At 44.4% G+C, this 25,066-nt stretch overlaps 1 protein-coding gene across 1 annotated transcript in view; it reads right to left on the bottom strand.

The window, feature by feature from the left end:
- PAH (phenylalanine hydroxylase) overlaps positions 1-24,385 on the bottom strand; it is a 40,393-nt gene extending 16,008 nt beyond the window's left edge. Inside the window, exons 1-3 of the mRNA XM_010005800.1 lie at positions 24,344-24,385; positions 20,891-20,998; positions 8,550-8,733 (exon numbers count right to left, since the gene is read on the bottom strand). Of these exons, the coding sequence (XP_010004102.1) occupies positions 8,550-8,733; positions 20,891-20,998; positions 24,344-24,385 (334 nt within the window). The remainder of the gene's footprint in view (positions 1-8,549; positions 8,734-20,890; positions 20,999-24,343) is intronic.
- Between the last annotated feature and the right edge of the window lie 681 nt (positions 24,386-25,066).

Genomic DNA, 25,066 nt, shown 5'->3' with positions numbered 1-25,066 from the left:
GAATGCCTGGCCACAGAGTTGGCTTGTAATTTTTATTATTTTCTGTTTATTATTCTGGTTTCTTGGCTTACCAAAATGTAGGATTTTTTCCAGAGTATCCTTCCTTTCACAGTAGCTAGAATCAGCCATTTCAAAGGAACAGCAAGAAACCCCCACAGCAATAAGGATATAGGATCATTCGACCCTCTGAAAATCTCTTTCTAAGACTTACTTGGTGGCCTCACTTAAGCTAAGATGGTGAAATAAAATGATAAATGACACCCTAATACCTCAGACTAGCATTGTATTACTGCAGTCATTATACAATAATGCATTCATTTAGTTAACATTCTGGGCCTGGTTCTCTATTGCCTTGTAACTCACACATTATAGACACTTCCTGCAGTGTGGCCAGGATATGAAATGGGACCACACCGAATCCACAGCATGTAATGTCTGTGTAATTCCTTCCTCCCTTCACAGAAGTACTTGAGGAGGAGGGTAAAGAAGAATCACAGGGCTTTCCACATGTGATGTGTTCAGATAAGGGGAAGTGGAAGGCAAGTGTCTTCCTGGCTACTGCATTATCAGGAGAGGCACTCTGCAGCTCATGAGGTAGGTGAAGCTGTCATCCCAGGTCAGAACTCCTTCCTGGAGCAGTGGGCACAACTGTATTCATGCAGTGGTCGAAGCAGTCCCCTGGCATGTGTACCCTGACTATGAGAGGGCGGGAGTGCATATGCAGTGACTGTACCAGGTTGCAGCCTCTTCTTTCATCTCCTCCACGAGGATCCAGCTGCATAACAAACTAAGAACTCCCTTGTCAGCCACCACTGGGCCTGGCTACACCGACCTCCTGCACTGCTGAGACAGGGAAGTCTGACGGAAGGAGCACAGGGACCATGGGCCCTTTCCCTCATCTCATCATCACTTTGGGAAGCATATCTGCAGGTACCACCAAAAGGCACCACTGGCAGATGGATGCATCCTGGGAGCTGCCCGTGCTGCTGGGTTTTACTTACTTGGCTTTCTCTTCAGCTGCTCCTCACATTTTTTAGCCCTTTGACCCCAGCTGCCTGTCTCTTTTCTTTTTCCTTTCCTCTCCCTTCTCCCTGAGTCAGAGGTTACAAGCCATACCTCAGGTTAATAGCCTCTGATGAACTTCTCACAAATACACAAGTTGCTCTTTGGGCCTACATACACTTCTGTCTTCAAGGCACTCTGCAGCACTGAGCTCCATCCTGTCTTTACATGTTCTATGAAAAATAACTCACTTCTGTTTTAAACTGGATTATTTCACATGATGTTAACCTGTTCCTGAACAAAAGCGTTATTTGTTGCTACTCACCTTCTCTGGGCTACTTAGGATTTTATAGCTCCCTGGCAGATCCTTCACCTGCTATCCATCATCCTAGCTGAGACCTCGTTTTTTTGTGCCTCAGGCACAGAAACATTGGGCTATGGAGAGCTCTTAGCACTTCTCTCTGCACCACTTCCAGTTCTACCATAGTTTTTTCTGAGGAAAAGAAAGAAGACCTCTATCTGAGGAGATACCCATGCAGTTCTATGCTATATGCTCCCTACACTGAGTACAAGTCAGCTCCATGGACTCTGCAGCTAGTATCACCCAATGGTCTGCTGGTCCAAGCCCAGGGCTCTGAGCATTGAATAGAGCCAGGCTGGTGGTGGGATAGCAGGTCAGGGGGAGCCAACACTCTGCATGGGACTGAGCTTTATCAATAAAAAGTTGCAGTTTCATTTAGTGACTTTCTTGTGTGAACGAATGTCGCTTGCTCAGCCAGTGCTTGGAAAACAGCTCATTCCCCTGTGGGGCTCTCTGCTCAGCTGGGAGCACTGCCACTCAGACATACCTCCCCATTTGGCTTTGGGTTTTGTTCTAAGTAAGCTTGATCCCCTGCTGGCAGCTGCTGCATGAGCTCCCTGCAGCATCTTGCTGATGGGGGTCATCCCAGACCTGGATGGACCACCTATGGAATAGGAGGATCACTGTGTCTCCAGGACTATTCAGCCTTGCTTTCTGCTGAGCCTCACAACACAGAGGGTACTTGTGGTGCTGGGTTTCTGCAAAGCACCTGCGCAGAAGGGCTGATGCAACAACAGCAAATAAACAGGGAGACCTTGACTCAGCCCCACGCAGAGTGCTCTCTCACCCCCACCTGCTGTCCCACCACCAGCCTGGCTGCATCCAACGCTCCCACTGGGAGTCCTCACATGTGTTTCAGGCAGGCCAGGGAGCGCAGGCAGCTGCAGAGACCCGGCCCGGTGGTTCAGCGGTGCTCCTGCCAGGGCCTTCCCTTCCCTTCAGCAGCCCAGCAGCCCCCCCTTTCCGAGCTGCACATCCTCAGCTTTACCCTAAAACCCAGACCTGAAGGAGTCACTAGATGGCAGCAGCAGTCTCGGGAAGATCTTCCCAAAATTGTCGCCTGTATGTAGCGCTAACTCGGGTATCTCCAGAAATTCGTTCCCTACCTTTAGCAAACTTCCTGCATCTTCAGCCCCCTGAGTTCAATCAGTCAGAGGGGATGAGTAGAAAGAGGTGTGTTTGAGTCCTACAGAGGAGTGACTGCTCACGCCATGTGAAGGGTGAGCACCCCAGGCGTCCTGCCCCTACATACTGCAGTGGCCGCCGGGCACCGGGTTTGGCTCCTCGCTCTGCCACTGAGCTTTGTGGGGTTTTGCGGGGGGTGGGAGGTGTAGAAATCGCTTCACAGTCTTGTGCTTCACACCCCTCACTATCAGGTTGGGGTGAGGAACACTGATAAATATTTTGGGATTAGGAACCAGGAAAAAAGCTTTCCAGCAGCCCCGCAGCAAAGGATTTGTCAACATGAGAGTGAATAACTGCTGTTCTCAGGGACACACTGTGACCTGAAGGGTCTGGGCTGTGTAGATAGACTTCGGGAGCTCAAGTCTGCAGTAGATTTCAGCAGCAATGTCTGTAGCTTTTGGCTGCCCTGAATTAGAAAGGTCTAGGTGGGCAGGGTTTGAATCATCGCAACTTCAAGAAGGGATAAAACGGATAAATAATAGTAGCTTACTTTTCATTAAAAACATTTTATTCTGAAGATCCCCAAGTACTTGGTACAAAACTCACTATAAACTCTGGGACAAACTCCTGGGCTGATGCATTGTCAGACCTGGGCATGGAGATGGGTGGCTTGTTTTTCGTCTACATAGGAGAAGGAACTTAACTTCTAGGCATGCAGCCTCTGTGGGGTACCTGACCTATTTTCAGCAGATCTCTGTCCTAATCCCAGGTCCCCCCAGACATCAGCAAAAACTAAGAGAGAGAAGCTCTGAGCTCGCAGAGCTGGATGAAAGGAGCAGGCTGTGAAAGGGAAATCCTGAGAATACTTAGTGTTATTTGCACCAGCATAGCTGGTGTTAAGTCAGGCCCTGGAAAGTCCTGAGCCTTTTCACCTCTCATGGAAACAAGAATTGAAGGTCCTCAGCCCCAGGACAGGCACTACAGCAGGTCCATAGAGCCCTCACATCAGGGGCCAGGGTGCAAAAGGGCTACTGGTTCTTCTGCCTAGCTCTGGTGTGTGTGCCAGGAGATTACCCCCAGCCCTCCCAGCAACTATTGAAAAGATCAAATCAAATTACCCCCTGGCTGAATCTATCCCGTATTTTGTTGGCAACATCCTCCTCCAGCCCATTCACCAGACTCACTGCCTGTCTGCACGGCCACTAATGAATTGCCAGGGCAAGCTGTTGCAACACTGGGCCTCTGTGAAGGTCTGAGGAGCAAACGTGGGCTGATCAGTAATAAATATTGATTTGTCTGTAAGTGAAACAGCAGCATTTATGGGATCATGCCGGACACCCAAGTGGTGACCAAATTACCACGGGGTCAAATGCTTAGCAGAATGCTAATAAGCCATTTATATGAGAGGCAGCAAAGCAGGGGCAGTGAGGACTTTTGCAGAACTCTTCCATTTGGACCATTGTGACAAGGGTCAAAGACAGGTCTATGCAATTTATAGCAGTTTGAGGCCCAGGTTTAGCCCTTTTTTAAACAGTCCAAAACTCCTTGGCCAGCCTCAGGGTTTAGCAAACAAGGCCTCTACAGAACTTCAACTCCCAGTCTGTCTCAGAAATGCAATAAATTGTCTGCATTGCCCTAATGCTGCAATAGAATAATATTTAATTATTTTTATTCATGGGTTCCAAATGGACTGCAGATACCCAGATTGTTTCCAAAAACAGCTATGAAGAGATGCACTGTGTTTTCACAACAAATCTTTCCCACTCTACAAAGGGCTTTTGGCCCAGTGACTGCCAGCCCATCTCATCTGAAGTTCTAAAACTACCTTTGGATTTAGAGCATTTTGCTGGCCTGCTCTCATCTAAAAATCACACTGTTGATCCAAATTCTGGTATTTGTAGCTATTTGAGTGTGTCAAAGGGAAGCTAAAATTGCATTTTGCATTTAATTGAGATAAGACCCTAAGATGAATTAAGGGGGGGGGGGGGTGGGGGGAGTAAGATCACATATAAACATGTCTAACAATGCAGAAAGGGAAAAATATAGAAAATTCCTCTCACTGTCTACAAAACAGTGCCCCAAAAATGGCAGTGTGTGCTTCCTATCGGAAACTCAGTAAAATAGTGTTGTTGTTGGGTATTTTTTCTCAAATCATGAACATAAGCAAAATTAATCCTTATTAAGGAAGAGCTGAGAGAATCTTTAGGCAGCAATGAAAGAATCAGTACCATAGGGGCTGCCTTCAGGAGAAAACCTTCCCAGCCTTTACCTGCCCACTAAGAAGAGCGTTATAATGACCCCATAAACCACTTTCTTTCTGAGACGTTGCTCCTTAGAGGCATATTGCTCTCATTCTGTGTTTTAGGAATAAAATTTCACACAAGCACATCTGTGCATTATGACCAGATTTGCCAGGAGGATACATTTGAAAGGCAAACTGCCCTAAAAGGTGCTATGAGGCCTATTATTTGTTAATGCCATCACTGATAAAGGACAGCATCTTCCCACACTTCCTACAGCTCAGTCCGCTCCAGTCTCACTCTGCCCTTGTAGCTGCCTCAGCCCAGAATTTGCCACCCACATTTCATCGCCTAAGCAGGGTTTGTTTGACCTTTCAAAATATGGCTATTTGGGGATTTCAGTTTGACTGGACCCTTACTACTCATGAGAGAAGTTGAAACTGGGGGGAAAAAAAAAGACGAAAAGGAAAAGCGAAAGGGCAAAAAGAAATATCAATCTTCCTCTCTTTCCTTGGCAACAAATTGCTCCCACTTTATACTATCTCTAAATTACTGAAACAAACAAACACAAGTTATCTTCTCAAACAGAAGGGGATCAAGTCCCTTTCTGGAGCAATGACAGGATAATCTAACTCAAAAAGCCTTTGATCAACACACTAACATGCAATGAAATCCTATTCCTACAGCTAACCACAGGAGTTTTGACTTCTGTGTGGTCAGAATTTTCACCCACAAGCCTTTCTTGGCTGATATTTAGAGCTGTATTCCTGTCTGACTCTGGCCTATGCTTATACACTACTTTATTATTTACTGAAGTTTGTTATAAACTTCTTAATGATCATTAGAAAAATGAAAGTAATAGCATGCCCTGTTAGGCCCTATAACTTTCTTCTGAAAATTAAAAAAATAAATACCAGAAAAGAACCTCTTTGATTTGATGTGATCATAAATCACCTAATCAACCTTTTGTCCCTTCATCTCATGAATGGAGAGAGCTGACTCCAAAGAGTATCTGCCTTCTTCTTTTTCATCTTCAAATGTAATGTCATGGGTAGGACACAAAGAAAATAGTAAAAGGATTACCAGCACTGATCTCAAGAAGGTATTAATGTCCTTTCATGTTGTTCCTAGGAAGGAAGAGGAAGATCCAGACCTAAAGTATTTTAAGTCTGAAATCCTATTAAAATCACATCTGTTATCTGAAGAGGCATTTAGGCATGTCTCAGACTGGATGCAGGGCAACCACCACTGCACTCAGCTGCTTCAACTCCAGCAAATTTCTGAGAATTAGGAGCACAGACAACTCACAAACTCTTTCCTTCTTTCTCTCTGAAGGCAGAATTACAACTGACCTCCCAAGGATTCCTGACAGGAATGGCGAGTTATTCCTATTCCCACCAAAATGGGTGGTAGAGCCTCCCTAGTTTCATTAGCAAGAGTAAGGGGCATCCACAAGCCCAAAAAGTGAAGAGGCAACTGGATGGTGTTAGATGTACATGTACCTGTGTGAGGGAGAGCAGGGAGCTGGGGAGATGGTCACCTCATGGAACTTTTTCTCCCCTCCTCTCATCTCAGCTCAGAGGTGCAACTGTCCCACAAGGATGGGGCTGCACCAGCCAGCAGTCAAGGTCCATGAGACCAAAATCAGAAAGTAAATCAAGGTTTTCAAAGGGGCATGCCAGCCCCAGGAAGTATAGGAGGGTAATTCCTTCCTCCATCCCATGAGGATGCCACCACTCCACACCAGGTCTTGCACAGGAGGGTAATTCCTTCCTCTGTCCCATGAGGATGCCACCACTCCATACCTGGCCTTGCACAGGACTGGGCTCTTAGTACCTCTGCAACATCACTAAGTTTGTGCCAGAGGGATTTGTGAGGTCCCAGAGATATTTGACATTGAGGAAGGCACTGCATCAGATCTCCACTGTCACTTTTGTTTTGTTATGCTGCCCTTTACCATCAGTTCCTACCTGAAAAAAGAAGAATATGGAAGGCAGATGGACCTTGTGTGACAGATCCATCAAATAAGCAGCAAATGAGCAACAACTGGTTTAATTAAGAGTAAATTAATTGCTCACCAGAGCAATTGAGTCCTTACAGTCCATAGTGCATCTAGACTTTACCTCGTCTACTGGAGACACTCCAGAGAAGAGCTACAAGATCAGTCATAAGACCAGAACACAACCCAAAGCATCCCAAGAAGGGAAAGCTTTGTTTGGACAGGATACTGTCACCAGAGACTGAAAAGACTGGTCAAAAGAGGAAGAGCATCTTCTGTCCCTAGTGTCCAAGACAGGCAGAGGGAGAAGCCTTCAGCTCTCAGTGCAGCAAGTGAAACTTGTCACAGAACCACAGCCCCCCACTGCAAAGTGAGATCTTCATTGCTCAGGGCAGATGGTGGTTTAGCTGGTTCTGGCTTTTGCCAGGGGACAGACACATAACGCCTTGCAGTACATTGTCCCCTACCTTCTGATTTAAATTTTTCTATTTTTAAGATGCCCTTTCACAACCAGAATGTACTCACCTGATAGTGCTGGCTCTATATGGACTGACTGATTGGACTCACTATGCAAACTGGCGAAGTCTGACTGGGTTCACGAGGTCTGTGTATCACTTAAAAGCTAAAATACAGCTTCTTTTCACCTGAGTGCTCTCTGGGAGAAGTATTCAAGATAGGGCAGTCCCCCAGCTGGGACACACAATGCAAAGGCAATGTAAATGTCTCCAGGACACCCTCTTGGTGACCTCTCTGGGGACTCCAGCAAGCCATCCTTACTTGGAATGGAGAAAAGCAGTCTTCAATAGGTGACATTTTGCTACAAAATGATGCTGTAGAGGCTTGACTTTGCTGGGTACTGAACAGACAGATAATTATTATGGGGACAGAGTGGGAGGGAAAAGGAGGCAGATAAAGGCCTGACTTTCTCCAGGGAACTGATATACCATCTACAAGCCAAGTCCATACATGCAGCTGCAAATTTCACTGGAACTGTTTGCCGTTTTCAATTATAATAGAGTTTATGTGGGGTTTTTTGAATCAGGACAGTAACTAGACAGATGTAGTGCATCCCACATGGAAATCCTTTTTGTCTCTCTTCTTCCAAGTTCTCAGATGGGCAGAGAACATAGGAAAAAGATAAAAGTGTACAAGCCCTGCAATGTCTTTCAGCACTCAGTATTCCAAAGGCCATGAGATGGTAGTAAGAGATTCAGGAGTCATATAATTGATCTTGATTAGCTAATTTATCTGCATTAAACATGGTGGTATGGAGCCCACCTGCACCCGTTATTGTCTTCTGCTACAGGTGTGCATCAAGAACAAAAGATGCCACCCTTTGTGACTTGCCAAAAGCTGTGTATACAAATGCTTCCTATTTTGAAGCAAGGCAGAGACTGCGAGCAGAAAACAGATGCACCCACAACTTCTTACACCATTGGTTAAGGATTCATGAGTTGAGCCCTCAGTCTGTAACTTCAATCATCCTTTGATCCCTATTGGCTTCTGCAGGTTGCATAAAAAGCTACCATAGCAAGGTTGTCTTTAAGGCTGCCAACTAGGCAGACAGATACAACATTAACACCATAACACCGTTTCCCAGAAAACCTAGTCAGAAACATGGCAAAAGATAGACCATGGTAATTTACACTGAGAGAAAAATCTCCAAATTACAAAAACTTACAACATAGGCAAAATAGGCAGAGGAGGGGAAAGGCAGCTGTACAAATCCAAGAACTACTCCTTTGCTGCAGGAAAAAGAAGTAATTTAAGTATGTGATGTAAACATTTATTGTCAAAGTTATCCTTGTCACTGTGGCCTTACCAGTGTCCTTCCTCTTTGTTCGCGAAAGCTCGTGGACTGTTGCTCCAATATCACTTCTTAAGGACTTTATGATCTTGTCCAGTGCTGGGACATTCTTGCCTTCCAAATTAATGAAGAATTCATACTCATCTTTGTTGAGACGGGAAGGTCGAGACTCAATGTGGGTGAGGTTTATACCTTTTTCCTATGAGAAACAGAGATTTTGGTCCTACAGGGTTTGGGGGAGAAATAAAGGCTAGATCAAATTTATATGTCAGTCAACAACCCATAGGATACAATGCAGATAACTTAAAAGAAGATAATTGCCTCTGGTGGCCACTGGACTGAGGACTTTCACAGCAGGGAGTGAGACAAAAAGGAAAAATGAGAAGGATGTGGGATTCACCTTTGTGGGGAGCACCAACATAAGACTATGTGCTACTTAAAACTTCAGAAAAGGTGGAAGCAGGATACAAGCTGCAAACAGGTTTTGTACTGTAAAGGGTAATTCTGGTACTGCAAGTACATAATGGGAGTTTGTCTGTGTGGACAAGAACATTTCCGCAGGATCAACATGGGAAGGAAGCATTTCACCCATGGGGAACTAACTCATGAGAAAGTGAATGCTGTATTTATGAGAATCTTGAAAGGAGGTTGGAAAAGCAAGCAGCTGAGCACCCTGTGAGATAAGCTTCTGCCAAGCTACTGCACAGTCACCTGCAAAGCCACCTGCTCAGTTTCCAGGGCTGTGTGCAGGTGTTGGGCAGAGATCCAATAGAAAACATGGATCTGCACCAGAAAGGGAGCCCCAATTGATGCAAATAAAATCATGAGTGTTTTAAATCAGAGAATCACAAAATCACAGAATCCCATTGTTGCTGAGGTTGGACAGGTTGTCTGGAGATCATCTAGCCCAGCAGCCCACTCAGGCAGGCCGCACTAGTGCAGATTGCTCAGGATTGCGTTCAGTCGAGTTCTGAGTTTCTCCACAGATGAAGACTCCACAATCTCTTTGTGTAACTGCTACCGAATCTGATCACTCTCACAGCAAAGTCTTTGCTTAAGCATGGATTCAAATGCAATACCACCAAATATCTTCACTGACCAACACCAGTGCCTCCAAGCCCTGAAGAAAGGGATCGTTGGCAACTAAAGTCTTGATGACTATGGTCAGTGAATACCTGACTTCAGACAAGCCACCATGTCCATGCATAAACACAAATCCAGGAAAATCCACCTCACTTTAGCTGAACTCAGATGTTTTCCTGAGCACTGTAACTTTAATATGAAAATATTAGTTTTTGTTAGTTTTGTTGTTTTTTGTTTGTTTTGTTGGGGGGGGGTGGGGGGGGTGGCTTTTGGTGGATTTTTTTTCAGAAAAACCTCTTAAACAGATTATAGTTGGTGGTGATTTATCACCTGACTTTCCAGTCAGGCTCACACCAGAGCCACGACACACCAGGGCCAAGTTTGGGCTTCTGTCCCCAGGCAGGAATAGACATACTGCTGGAGGAAATTTGGGCCTGAAGATCAACTGCAGGAGAGTCAGAGGAGCTGGCACACTCTGCTCAGCAGCCCTGGAGAAGCTGCTGGTTTTCTGCTTTTAAGCTTAAGAAAACCCCAAACCAGATGGGGTGAAATGATGGCTCCACTTGTGCCAGTGTCAAGCCCCCTGCTGCAGCAGGGTCAAGATTTCATCCATGAAGAAAAGCTGCAAGGATCTACTTGAGACCTCCAGGGAAGAAAGAGGGAAGCTTTTTTTTCTGTACCTCCCTCTAGTGTGAGCTTCTCAAGCCCTTTAAGTTTTTCTTTGCTCCTCTCAGTGCTTGCACAGTGCAGGGGGTTATCTGGCCGCCAGCGGCAAAGGCCTCATTCACTCCACCACAAAAGGCAGTTTATTACTTGGTTGGAAACAGCATGCATGTCATTCCTCCCTTTCCTGAGTGTCACACACTACAGATGAACTTAAATTGTTTGGCTAGATACCAATACAATAAGTTGAAAAGGTCAAAAGCGCATTTGCCAACTGCGCCTCTTGAGAGACGCTGTCCTCCCAGGGCTGTCCAGGGGAGAGAATGGCTGCCACTGTCCTGGGCCCCGAGGACGGTTTGTTTTAGGCCTCCAAAGCCCCGTTGCTCAAACAGACCCCACATTGTAGCCTCCTTTTGGTGAGGCGTGGGGAGGTGGGGCCGCCCCAAGCCGAACTCAGGCCTGGAAAGGTTTTGACAGAGAGCAGGCGCTGGGGGCTGCTGGCCCCTTCGGCCTGGCATGGAAAGCAGTGTGGCAACCTGAGGGTCGCGTCCAGAGCCTGCTCTGCGCAGCCACTCAGAGGTGGAGAGAGTCTGTAAAACCTCCCCCTGTGCAAAGTCTCAGCTCGGGGGCACTGGGTTGCTGCTGTACTTTCACCTTGCACTGATGCATGAGGCTGTTGCATTCCACTTCTGTGTAGATTCACAGGGGAATGGGGTCTCTGAAGGGCCCTGACTGGACTTTCTGCATCTTGCCAGAGGCTGTGATAACATAAACACCTCTTTGGTGGCCCTTATCACCTGCCTCCCACCCCCGCACATTCATCCTTGCTTCAGCATCCCTCCCCTGGAGAGAACAGACCTGTTTGAGAGATCACACAGGTATCTCAACTATTCTTACATTTTTTTTTTTTTTTTTTTTTTTCTAAAATCAGGTGAGTTTTCCACTGTGCCAGGTGTCCAGCCTGTCTCAGCAAACAGCTGCACAAACAGCTGTGCCCACAAAATGGAGGGAATGGTGCAGGGGTTGGGAACGGAGAGACAAGCTGCAGGGTGGGCACAAGGCAAACTTAAGGCAGCAGGAGCATCAGTGCCTCCCAAACTATCACCACAACCTAAGAGTGTGGGGAAAGGGGGGAAAAAAGACAGGGAGGAAGGAGCTCAGGGACAGTGTCACCCCCTTTCTTACATATGAGATAAGCAGAACAGCTTCTGGCAGAGTGTGAAACTGGTTTGCTGGTTATGTGAGGGGTGCCTGCAGCTCAGCAATCTTCAGAGGCAACCCATTACCCCTTTGTGCTCTGGCTTTAGGACTTCACAGCAGAGAAGCCAAAGGGAGAACCCCTTTGGTGATTGTTTGCAAAGCAAGAATTCAGCAGCATACATCCAGCTCCCTGAACTGGTGCTGCTGGAGAAAAGTGCTGTCATACACAGGGCCTTGCCACTAAGCCCCTGATTTCAAAATATTTACAGTGGCTGTTACTAGAGTTGTTTCACGTATCTGTTTCACTCTAGTCCAACTACTCCATCTAGTGTTTAATCTTCATAGTTTCATATTGTTCAAAACTTTTTTGTATAGTCAGTATTGACAAATATTGTGATTAAACAAGGTTTCTCACAGTAATTGATGCTTAATTTAAATCTCTGGTTTCTGAAGACAAATGCTACCTGGGAAAGGAGAAAGAGGGCATTTTTTTGTTTATTTTGAGAAGTTTTCAATCTCTCTGTATTTTTTAGTAGAGCTTTAAATATTGATAATGTGTGCCCTCAAAAGAGAGATAATAAAAATTCTGTATTAATTTTATGAGTTTTTATTATTTCTGCACTATTTTTTGTTGATGGAACCTAACTCCTAACTTAACTGTTTTTGGAAAATCTGGTCAATCATATTTTTGTGACTGCTTTCACACATGAACTCTTAAAATTAGTCTCTTCTGCCTTTCCTATTTTAGAGCTGGTAGTAATCTGACAAGCCCATGGCTTGAGATTAGACCTGCCTTTGCTGAATTTGCCCCATCATCAATTCCAGCTGCAAAGAACTCACAGCAAGTTTGTGCTTCCTTATTTCTCCTCAGGTTTCTTACCAGCATAGAGGTTGAGTCTTTCCTATATGGATATATCATAAAACTATGTGCCTGCTGGAGTGCTTCTGTGTTGGTACAGGAAGGATAGCTGTTCGCCTTGTATTTATTACAAAGCGGTTTACTAGGCCATTTCTAATATATTTTTTGCAAGTATTAACAATTCTGATCAGTTTTTGCCTTGAGGACTGCGGGTAGTTTTGGGCATAGCACGTAATGCAGGTCACAGTATTGCCAGATCCCTTGAAGTCAGCAGAAGTAACTCCAAATTTCTTGCTTTTTTTCCCTAAAATCCCAATTCATGGAAGTAAATAATCTCAGCTTTCAGTATTTGAGTGTCTAATTAACAGTAATTCTATTACTCCTCATTAAAGAAGTAAGTCTCAAGACGTTCTCAGAACTCAAAAGTCAAGTTAGAACTAAATCCATTTTGTGCAAGTTACAATTTTTGAATGACAGGGTTTAGTGATACTGTCACAGTTTGACTCAGGTCCGACAACAATGCTCTCGATCCCTTCCCCCTCCCACCCAGGTAAGGAAGGAGAGAGAGAAAAAGAGAGAGACTTGGCTGGATTGAAAACTAAACTACACAGCTTTAATTAAAACACTAATGAATGATACAAGAAAATATATACAATTATATACAGATATATTCAGGTATGGGCAAAAGCTTCTCGCCTCCCCCCACCCCAGCAACTCCCACAGCACTTCCCTGAACTGGGAAGAGTCCCGAGGAATCCCGAAGCTGCTGCTGGAGAAAGCAGAGAGTTATGGGGGTCAGGAGAGATCAAGCCTGAGGATCGACGGTGATGGATTAATAGAGTCCTCCCTGGACACCGGCCATGGATGGAAGAGAAGGGAAGAAGAAGGAAGGAAGTTGTCTTCTGTGATCTCTGACCTTCCTCTGAGCTTACGTAGATATATGGAATGGAATATCTTTGGCCAATTTTGCTGTCCGTCTAACTCAGCCTCCTACAGGGGGGTCACAGATCTCCCCACAGTGTCTGAGCCGGCAGAGTGCAGGTGCAGCCTTGAAGCCTCAGTAGTTAGAAAAACATTCCACTGTCTTATCAGCCTAGCAGAACACACTGTTGCTAGTTACAAGAAAGCTTACTGAAGGAAAAAAATCAGTAAAAAGAAAAATTGGCTTCATCCTGGCTCAAACCAGGACAGATACAGGTATCAATTTGCAACAGAGCAATGGTAGACACAGGAGAAGGTTGCCCATCTCCCTGCCTGTCTGACCTCACACTTGGTTCCCTCTCAGAGGCTGTGAAGCAGCTCCAGCCCCTTCCCCAGGTTATTGCAGTCATGGCATCCCGACTGAGTGTCTCCCACACTGCAGCTGCCCCACACAAGCCAGGACAAACCAGCCTGGTGCTACACTATGACGGCAGTCTTGCAGAGGTCACTGCCAAGAGAGTTTAGTCCCACACTCAGAGAGTATAATAACCTGATTATTGGAAAAGAAAAGTTGTGTTTTCATAGCTGCATGGAGAAACTTTCAGTGGGGATGGATACCTTCTGGGATTGTAATGGGATACTAGTTTCCACGGTGTTCATGTCCTTCTGTTCACACATTACTAGATGCTCCTGTATATGGTTCCTAAAACTAGGTCCAGCTGTGAAATCCATCTGCAGCTTGTTTTCCTTGTTTTCATGACTGTTGTCATTAAGTAAGCTTGGCTTCATCAGGAGACCTCACATTGTTACCAGATGAAGAACAGTCTACACCGCTATGGTGCCACTAATCAACATTCCACGAGAACTTTGGTGAAATCTCCAAAACAAGAATTTACTTGCATTTTTGTGATTAAAGAAAAAGTTACATGTATTTTTAACCCTAACACTGGCTACTTCAGGACTTCCTGTAGGAGGACACTTTCAGAAGCACAAATAGAAACCCAGAGCCTAATTTTCACAGGAGATATGGGGAGTTAGGAAGTTACAGTGATGCCTTAAGCCATGGTTTCCTGAAGTGAAGGCAAAGGCAGCCAACTGGTTCAGCTTTACTCTTCAAGGACTTGCTTTTCAGCTGAAGATGGTGCTTCCCCATCTTCTTCTTCACATTTGCTAGGGGCTTCTTCACATGACAAGCCCACAGAGGCAAAGGGACACAGAGCTGACCCTTGCCAGCAAAAACTCCAAAGGACAGCCAGACTCTGGAGTAGTCCCTGGTGTTCATCACTTGGCAATTCTGCTCTAAGTTTGGTATGAGTTGTTCAGCTTAATCTACCAACAAAACACATGGAGTGGGACAAACCAAAAAGCACATGTGACAGCATGTTGCACTGCACAAACACCTAGTGCGAGGGTACTCATCTCTTTAAACTCATATTGGTATTCTATCTCCAGGAGTCCTGCTCTCCTAGCCCTGGAAAGATGAAAGCTTAGACTGAGGACATGGATTTAAAGCAGTGAGTTCAGATGTAATGAAATTATTGTAGCTGTATGTACGTACACTATGAGGAAAAACAAGTCTCTCAGTAGAGGTATGCCTGGCCTGTTCACCTATCACTGTAGACACCTCCAACACACCCCCTGGCCAAAGTGACTGCTCTGATTTGGAAAGAACCCAAAACACTGCAGAGCCATTACCCTCCCGAGAGACAAACTGATAGCAGTAACTTTGGACTTTCTGTTGAATAAAGTAAGTTTCTAAACAGAAAAGAGAGCAGAGTTATCTTTGCTGGCTATGAAAGTGCAGGATCTCATTTACTGCAGCCCATTATTCCCATTCAGCCCTCCAATGGAGCAGTAACTTCCTCCCACAAAGCAGTGACTTAATCTAGGAGCAGGAGTACTCCTCAGTGCAAATCAGTGAGGCTGCTTTTGAGCTAGAATCCCATGCATTGTAAGTAATAGCACTGACAGCTGGATGTTGTACTGAAGTCCTCTGTATTTGCAAGTCACATCAGTGAAGAAAAGAAGGAAAGCTTCTCTATGAGAACAGGTGGAGTAAACTTGCAATATGTTCCACCCCAATGTTTGCCACATAGTACTGCTGACATATCTTCTACTACTTGTAAATCCATCAGGAAAAGAACTTTGGGGGAGATTAATTCACAAATTCATGGATAAAAATTTCAATTAAAACTAAGAGCAATCCTTTTACATGTTGAAATGCTTAGTTCTTATCTTCTAAATGATGAATTTAACTTTGGAAATGCCAGTCTTTGAGGGGAAGCTTTTTTTACCCCCACACTCTTTTCTTTCATAATGGACCTTGTCATTGTTTAAAAAAAAATTATTTCAATTTCAATAGGCTTTTATCACTACAGAGAAAAAGAAACATTTCTATCAAGTGTAGCACTTGGGTTAAGCCAAAGTGCTCCACTTTGCTTTTTCAGTTTTGGTAAGTTCTTTTTCTGAGCTCGATTTATACTCTGTAACTTGTTAAGGTGTCCAGTGAATAAAAAAAAAAAAACCAAAACAAAACAAAACAGAATTCCACAATGATTACTCTGTCTCCCTGATTTTAAGCTTGATGTTTTACTTACATGTGATGTTCTTTTTCACACTAAGGTATTTATTTGAGTTTTGACATCCTAGCTATCATCTTCTGTAAAATCATGAGACAAATAGTATATGCCTGCTCCAAGCAGGGCCTTAGTGTGTAGCAGGGCTTATGAAGCTGGTGTCAAGAGTCTACTAGTGGGTTTATGCTGTGTTGATGGCCACCCTCAAGCCTGCAATAAAGACAGAGGTGCTGCCCAAGTGTAACTAGGACAGATAAAGGTTATGGACAAAGAGGCTTTTTAAGTGCAAGATCATTGGATTTGATAAGCAGAAAGTGAATCTTTACCACATCCCAGTATACACAGAGAGCAGCTAGTGTGGAAGCAAAGTGGATTCAGTTTTAACAATCTGCTTATTGCTGAACATGATTGAGCTGTTATTACATTGCAGCATGTGTGTCAGAGTATGAGTCTGGCCCTGTGGACACTGCTTCTCCACAGGAAAGGTGGAGAAGGGACTGGAGGGACTTGACTGTCAACAGTGGCATAGGGCACTCTGGGTACAGGGCAGTTCAAGAGAAGCAGATTCAAATATCCAGGCAAGAAAACAGGGTGGGCATAGGAGCCAAAGGTCAGAAGAGCTGAGAAGCCTGCTGAGGTCTGGTGTTTGGGGGAAGTCTTCCTGAGTGCTATTATTTTTGTGTATGAGACTGGGAGGAGAATCTTCTCCCACCCAAAGTAGGTGTTAAACTTTCCATAGACATCAGCTGGGTTTGCTTTTAGATACAGAAGTGCTTCCAACTTAAAAAGCCCTGTAGTATTTTTTTAAATATGTGCCGGCCCTTCTGAGTGTCCCACTGTTCTTCCCCATAGACTGCTTGCTCATTTTGAACATTGGCCCAACACTGAAATGCATCAGAGGGAATAAGAATTGAGAGTAAACAGAAGAAAAAAGTGGATATAATCAAGTACATTTTGGATATAAAGTCAGCAGTCATAAGGAGCTGAGTACATTCAGGAGATTCCTCAGGAAAAAAAAAGCCAAAAAAAAAAAAAAAGCCTTCAAGCTACATAGGCAAAACATCAGTTGTGACTGTAGCCACATAATTGTGTGCAACTCAGACCTGAACAGAAAACATGCAGCACACTGTCAACTTCAGGAGCAACCCTAAGGGACGTTTGAGTAGAACAAGCATTAATGTTTCCCCAAAGGACACTGAAATTCTCTTAAACTTGGTGTCTCGGTCACAGGATGTAGTTCTGTGCCGTGAGCACTCTCTCTGTAGTCTCTGGTCTTGTGCCTTCACCTACCTGAATATGAGGCTCCCCTGCCTTCAGTCCATCCTGGCCCACAATGAGGGCTTATCCAGTTCATCTGGCCTGTATCTGGACACTACTTGCTTCCCTGGGAGGTTTGACTCCTGGGTGAGCACAGTTTAAGTCTGGACTTGGGAGCAGCCAGGGTGCTTGATGAGCCAGCAGCCCTTGACCTCCTGTTGTCCATGTGCAGAGCCAGGCTGAGGCACAGTGCAGCTGCTGTGGGCTCTTGCTGCACGTGGAGATCAAGCTGCAGTAGGGGCTAATGCCTGGCCAAGTTTCACCCCAGCACAGAAGTAGGACATGGGCAGGAGGTGAACCTAGGAGTAAGAAACTACTCCTGCATCTGGGCAGGGACACAAGAGTGACTGAACAGCCCTTGCAGAATAATAGAATTTTTTTCTCCAGCTCATAAACCAAGGATAGGATGAACCTCTCCAGGTCCACACAGACATCTGCTTTTCATAAATGCAACCTGGCTGGTGATGGCACCACAAGTTCTCTCTTTTCAAGTATCCTCCTAATTCCCTGTGTCTCAGTCTGGATCTTGCTTCTACACTTTTTTCCCTGTCTTGAGGGAGGATTTATTTTCAAGAATTTCACATTTACAGTTCTCTTAACCCTCCTCCTCCCCTCTTTGTGTCCCAGGGAATTCTTGTAGATTGGTTAGAGAAGAGGGAAAATCCTCAAAGCCAGTGCTGAAGGCACTGTCCTTTAATGACTACCAAGCTCCAACAGGGAGAGGGAGAGGGTCTGCCTGTGGTCCCATGCTCAAGGGCCCAAAGAGACCTCGGCAGCCTGGGCAGTCCCCAGCCTCAGCAAGGATCAGAGAGGCTCCAAATGTACCATGCATGGCCATCAGCACCAGCAGCCGCTCAGGGTCTGGCCTCTGTGGGGGTTGACAGCTGCAGTGCCACATTCGCTCCAGGGAACAGTCTGATCATATTTTGTGGCTTTGGTCCTTCCCTTTTTCCTACTTCATGTGGTTGTGTGTGGCAATGAAAGCCAGAACACTCCTGCCACACCTCTCCCTGTGTTGCCCCTCTGAGACAAACCCGTTGCGTTTCCCTGGGTCAGCACTGAGAAGCAACAGAAACCCTGGGACAAGATCTCCTGGCCCAGAGGAGCCCACCAACAGAGAGCCTGAACTAACTCTTGTAGCTAATCTGCATCTCACAGTTGATGTTATTAATCAAGGAAGGGGTTCAAGAGAAAAAAACTCTCTCAAGACCTTTCTCCTTGTCCCCATCCTTCAGCTACATATCACCAATTTCCCCATCTCTGTTGTGGATGTCATTGAGCACAAAGTCTTTCACTGAGACACCATGGTTATGGCCCACATGAGAAAGGGTGGGAGTTATCTCATCTGTGCATGCACGTTAGTCTTATGCTGCTCTACACAAGGCAAGGTCCTTTGCACTGACTTAGAACAGCCTAAGAGATGCTCTGGTTTACACACTAATGGTGAATTCACCATTAGTGAATTCAATGCTCATGACAGCCCTGAGGAGCTGAAGCTGCAGATCAGGCTTGTACCATTAAATCCCTTTTCACCAGCCACCCATCTGTGCCCCTACTCTATTGCCAAGAGCATGCAAAACCAATACAAGAGCACCTAAGCCAGGTCTCTTGTCAAGCCTTGGTGCTGGGGGAGACTGTAAATCTGCACAGAAATAATTGGTTTTGTTGGAATGGGAAACCACCCAGCCACCAGTGCAGACAACTTTAGCTAAGCCACATCCCCTCAGCTGCCACCAGGGTCACTGGGAAAAGCATGACTCAGCTCTAGTTTAGGTACCTGCTTTGGGGCAAGAAGAATCACATCCAAGAAGTGTCTACTTCTCTCCTTCATGCTAGTTTTTCTAGTCCTTCAGAGCTGACAGCAATTTGGTTAGTAGACCGAGATGCCTTTATCCATGGAATTTCAACAGCCTTCTTAAATCCATTTACAGACATGCACAACACCAACTTAGACATTTTGCAGGACTGTATTACAGTGGCCATTTCACAGGTTTAGAGTAGCTCTGCTGTCATTGATTTTCCCTTCATCTTAATGAATCACATACATACTCATAATTATGTTTCATTTGTACTAATACCACATGAACCTTTCATTTCCTAGTCAATTCAGTTTGTGAATGGAAAGTATGCAGGGCACAACTTTTTACAGTGTCCTACAGAAAAAGCTGCTTTCAGGCACAACTATTACATGATGATGATCTTGGGGGGAAAAAAAAAGAAAAAAAAAAAAAAAAAGGCACAAAACCAATATAACTTTGTTTGCTTGGGAGCACAGAGTACACAGCTATGTGTGTTGCAACACTGCCATCCTGAATTGCAAGGATTTCATGTGTTTTGAACAACATCCGTGACATTGGGGAAATATTTCTGCAATAATAAATAGGAACACAATGTCCTGAAAGGTAAATGGTGCCTTGTTTCCCCAAAAGCTTTCCAAATCAGTCAGAACAGGCTGCTGCATTTCTGCTGGGTGAACAAAGTGCAAAATGCTGTCATTTTTATGCTGTTTTGTAGGTACCCCCTACCCTGTCTGTAGAAGTACCAGTAGTGGACTTATTTATACCAGATTTACTGAGATAAACAAGGGCTAAGAGAATGGTAGCTGTCCCCAGTAGAAATAATTGATGCAATATGTGCACTATGAGTCAAATGGCTCACATTCAGGTTATGTTTGCCTTTCTGTTCATATGAATATAAATATGCATACGTAGAAGGACTTGGGGGTGGTAGTTGATGAGAAGCTCGACATGAGCCGCCAGTGTGTGCTGGAGCCCAGAAAGCAACTGCATCCTGGGCTGCATCAAAAGAAGTGTGGCCAGCAGGGCCAGGGAGGTGATTCTGCCCCTCTACTCTGCTCTGGTGAGACCCCACCTGGAGTGCTGTGTACAGCTCTGGAGCCCTCAGCCCAGGAAAGACACAGAGCTGTTGGAAGGGGTTCAGAGAGAGCCACAAAGATGATCAAAGGGCTGGAGCACCTCTGCTATAAAGATAGGTTGAGAGAGTTTGGGCTGTTTATCCTTGAGAAGAGAAGGGAGACCTTAAAGTCACCTTCCAGTACATGAAGGGGTCTACAAGAAAGAAAGGGAGAGACACTTTTCACCAGAGAGGGCAGTGATAGGACAAGGGGTAATGGTTTTCAATTGAAAGAGGAGAGATTTACATAAGATATTAGGAAGCAATTCTTCACCGTGAGGGTAGAAAGGCACTGGAACAGATTGCCCAGGGATGTTGTGGTTGCCCCCTCCCTGGAGGTGTTCAAGGCCAGGCTGGCTCAGGCTTTGTGCAACCTGATATAGTGGGAGGTGTCCCTGCTCACTGGCAGGGAGGTTGGGACTAGATGATCTTTAAGGCCCTTTCTATGACTCTATGATACATATATACATATACATACACAGATGTCAGTGTCAGGTTATGGCCCAAATCACTTCTGCCTCTTAGTCAAGCAGTTGCAGTAGATTATCTCCTTCTTAAATGGAGAAAATGCATTTTTTCCACCCTCATATCCATTAAAATTAGAGTGTTTAATTTAAAAGTTTGAATTAAAATTTTAACTTTAAAAGACGACTTCTGCTCCAGGACTTTACGTGTTTTTAACACCAGAAAATAAATGTATGCTGATTTACTCCAATATGGCAATGAAATAGAATTACAAACATGACCACAAATACCTTTAGCAAGTGTTGCTGCGGTGCAAAAATGTAAAGACAAGGTCAGGTCTCATAAAGGAAAATATTTACCTCAAATGTGCGCAGAACTTTAGCCAATGCCCCAACTTCTTCTTTCAGAGAGAAAATCAAAGAGATCACACCATTTTTATTTGAGGACTCTTCAATGTACATAGATTCCTAAAATAAAAGAAATCAAACAAACAAACAATTATATACATTCACCCTAGAAGTCAGTTTTGCTTTGGTCCATTTCCCTTTTGTAAAACATCAACAACATAAAGAGGGTAGAAAGTTGCTTGAAGTATGAATCAACGCTACTGTTGCTGCGAGAAGTAGAGCAGCTCTGTGGCTGCTCTTACTTATTATGGTAGAGATACAAATTCCTTCTCTCAAACTAGAGCCCATGTGGAGAGAGAAAGGTGGGAGAAAGGTGGTAAAAAAGGACATGAAAATATCTAATACCATCCCTGCCCTCTCAAGTGTATCAAGCTCAGGGATAACTGGAAACATTACTGTACTTTGGTTTCAGCTACTGTGCAAAGATCTTCCCCTCAGGCTTTCTTTTCATTAACACTCAGGATTAAGCAGAGGAATGTGGATGAGCTCTGTGCAGAGATGCAGATCATCATCACTTCCCCTTCAGTACTGCTTTTACCTGCCAGCTAGCACCAGGAGAGGTAGTATTCACAAGAGGGATATGGAAGGTGATTTAAAAGCAAAATAGCAATAACAACAAAGAAACAAACAAAAAAAGGAGGAGAGGTTTGAATTTGGAAGTGTTGGAAAATGCTAAATCTCACAGTGAGTAAAGACTCAGGGTAAAATGTGTTTTCATTTATGTTTGCTCCCCTTGTCTTACTGATTTTCTGCTCAGCAAATTCCAAAAGTCAATTTTTGGTATTTCCAAGCAAGAGAATGTTTCCTTTAATTATTTTCATGTTTTTAATTACCAGAAAGTCTTAGTATGTCTCAGTACATGTGTTTCTTTTCACAAAACCTCTGTTAACTGGGAAAGATCTATTTCATCACTTCAGAAACCGGGAACTGAGTCCTGGAGTGGAAATTTTCAAAATTATCTGGGTACCTAACATGGCAGGTAGACGCCTACTGAGATTTCCAGAATCACTTAATTTTTCTGATGACAAAGTTAATTTTGGGCACAATTATCACAAACTTTTGGAAGTCACATTAATGCCTTATTTGTTGGAGTTTTTTTAACATCTACTGGCCTTGAGCATATTGCCCGTGGTTGGTATTGCAAAGATCACGCTAGACATCTGCAGCACAGATGGTACTGATGTAACAAGCCCTGGGCCAAAAATTGACTCAAGGTATCCATTCAATTTTTCTTTATGAAGATCTGTATTTTCAGTCAGTGCCTGTCCTTGTAATAACTATTGCTTAATTCAACAAACAAATCAGAGTATATTCTCAGTTCCCAAATATTGTCCTTAGAAAAGACAGTCTTTGTGGTACACAAATTAATTATCAAATTCAGCCCTGAAGCCATAAAGTTCTTGGTGGGACTACATTTTCTGAGGCAGTGTTCTAAGGAACAGCATTCTTTTGTACAGTAATTATCATTATAAATATAAATATAATTAAACAGTTATTATGTCTTCCTGGTACCCAGTTCTTATCAATATAGATGGAGGCAACATACATCAATACACGCTGGAGACAATATACATCAACACATACGTGGTAGGTAATAAACATCAACATACACACAGGCGGTCATATTTATTGCTGAGCTTTTTGTAGTACCTATACCTAGTTTTAACTGTTGATCATGGTTTATCCATTCTCAATTCTAATTCTAATTTCTTGTTTTTCAAGATATCAAGAGAAATTGCAGCTTTGGGGTAGTTCTACTGTTCTGTAACTACTGTGATTAAGAAGTGATAGAATTGTTTCATTGCCATTGACATATTTCCTATATGACTCATATATGTGATTTATAAATGTAGTGTGGAATAAATTAAACTCTTTCTTCCAGTTCCTATTGTGTGGGTCTTTTTCAGGAAGTAAAAATAAAAAACATCAGAAAAAAACTTCTTTCCTGTGAGAGTGACAGAGCCCTGGAACAGGCTGCCCAGGGAGGTTGTGGAGTCTCCTTCTCTGGAGACATTCAAAACCTGCCTGGATGCGTTCCTGTGTGATGTGCTATGGGTAACCCTGCTCTGGCAGGGGGGTTGGACTAGATGATCTTTCAAGGTCCCTTCCAACCCCTAAGATTCTGTGATTCTGTAAAATAAGAACCAAATGATGAACATGAACATGAATTCCTGGACCTAGTACAAGCTCAAAGATAAGTGATGTATAGATGCAAGGATGGGTTTACCTGAGCTCCATGCAAATCTGCATTTTTAGTTAACTACTTTGTACATTAATAGATATTGCCTCTCTGACATATGTGGCAGTATTGGAGGACAATAACACAGGCCTGTCAGCCTTTTCCAATCCATTTCCAAGTTGGCTAGATAAAGCCTTTCTGAATTACTTCCACCACTCTTAAAGCCATAGAAAGTTTTGCTTGTAGTTTCAGTGAGAGAAAAACATCACCTTTGTGCCATAAATTCCAGGCTTACTAGATATACAAAATAGCAGGGAGGGAAAAAGGAAAAAAATAAAATAAAATAAAAATTTCAAAGGAAGTAAGATTACTAAATTGCTTCTAAAGTCAGACTTCTTAAGGCATTTAGATGCTCAGGTCCCATAGGTTTCACTTGCAACAAGCACTTACACAAATTGGAAAAGCAACAGGGTGAGACCCTGAAGAATTTTTGTGGGAGTGCAGCCTCAGCACACAAAGCAGTAGGAAACTCGGCTTCCTTGGTTGCAGTGCTCTTAAAAAGGCTTGTAGAAACTGAAGCCCTTTTTTTGCACATCTTCCACAGCTTGTCTCTGGATTTAGCAGTGTTGTATAGAACACAATTTGGTCCTAATAATTAACCATGCTGTCCTCAAGTTACGTCATTTGTCCCTGCAGGAACTACAGTGTCTGTAAGCAAAAAGGAGGGGTTCAGGACTTTCCTGTATTTCCCAAAGTAAGGGGTCCAAAGTAAGTCAGTAAACATTAAAAAAAAAATGTTGGAAAATCAGAGTCCCAAAATTTAACAAATAGCTCCACTAGAAGAGCATCTAACTTTATCTGTTTTCCTTTAGCAGAAGACAGGTTTCTTCCATCACACAGGTCTAAGACCTCTAATTAGCTGTGGATTGTTTCTGCTTCTATTCCTCTTTGCTACAGGTGCAATGATACTGTTGCAATGGACATTTTCATTCAAACTGCACTTTTGTGAGCACAATTAACAACAGATAAGCATGCCGGTTGTCAAAAGGGAGAACGGTGGCAACCAGGCACCAAAAAACAATGAGACAGGTGTGTTGTTTCCTCCCGTCTTGGGTTACACTGCCTCTCAGAGAGCAAGGTACAAGATTTGCAAGCATGGAAGAGGAAGGAGGGAGGTAGCCACAGCCCCCACTGCAAAAAGTGGGCACACAGACCCCATGACTTACCTGGGAAGAGTCCCCATTCATTTTGCAGTGCTGTGAGTCCATGGTGCAGAAACAGCAATGTCCACGCAGAGAGGCCCCCTCAGCTCTGCAGGTGAAGCCTTCTGACCTTACGACAGTGGCCAGAGCTCTGTACAAAGGTATTTAAAGTGGAGCAAGTGAGGCAAAGCCATCCCCTTCCATTTCTGCCCCCCCCTCCACCCCTTCTGCAGTTCCCTCCCCCGGACACCCTGCCAAGTGGGCGTTCTCCCTACACACCCCCCCTCACCCACCCCTGGCACACAAACAAACCACTCCATGCTGGCCAGCCCCCCCAAGCCCCACCCCAGGGCATAGCAGCTCTCCAGCATCTTGTTTCTATCTGCACTCAAAGTGGACAAGCTGCATGCTTCAAATTAACAGCTTTCTTCCTCTTGATCAACATCAGTCACTGTTCCCGTTTTTGCACGTCTACACGGCGTCTTCGGTTCAGCCTCCCCCCCCCTTCTATTCCCACCACTGCATGTGTGTTCAGCCTCAGGTGGATTTCCCACCAGGGCTCTCTGCATGTGATCAGAGATCAGATGTTCTCCAGGGTCTGTCCTTTGGACACCAGACATGAAGCTAGGGAGGTCCGTGGCACAGCAGCTGGGGGATTTGTCCTTTAGTAGCACCTTTTGGACTGCATCCAAGATGTCAGAGAACAGGGGACATCACTCCACAGACCAGATATTGGAGGTGCAAAGT

The sequence above is a fragment of the Chaetura pelagica genome, unplaced genomic scaffold, assembly GCF_000747805.2.
Source record: "Chaetura pelagica isolate M959 unplaced genomic scaffold, ChaPel_1.0 scaffold79, whole genome shotgun sequence".
NCBI lineage: Eukaryota > Metazoa > Chordata > Aves > Apodiformes > Apodidae > Chaetura > Chaetura pelagica.
This window is presented reverse-complemented; position numbering and strand designations above follow the sequence as displayed.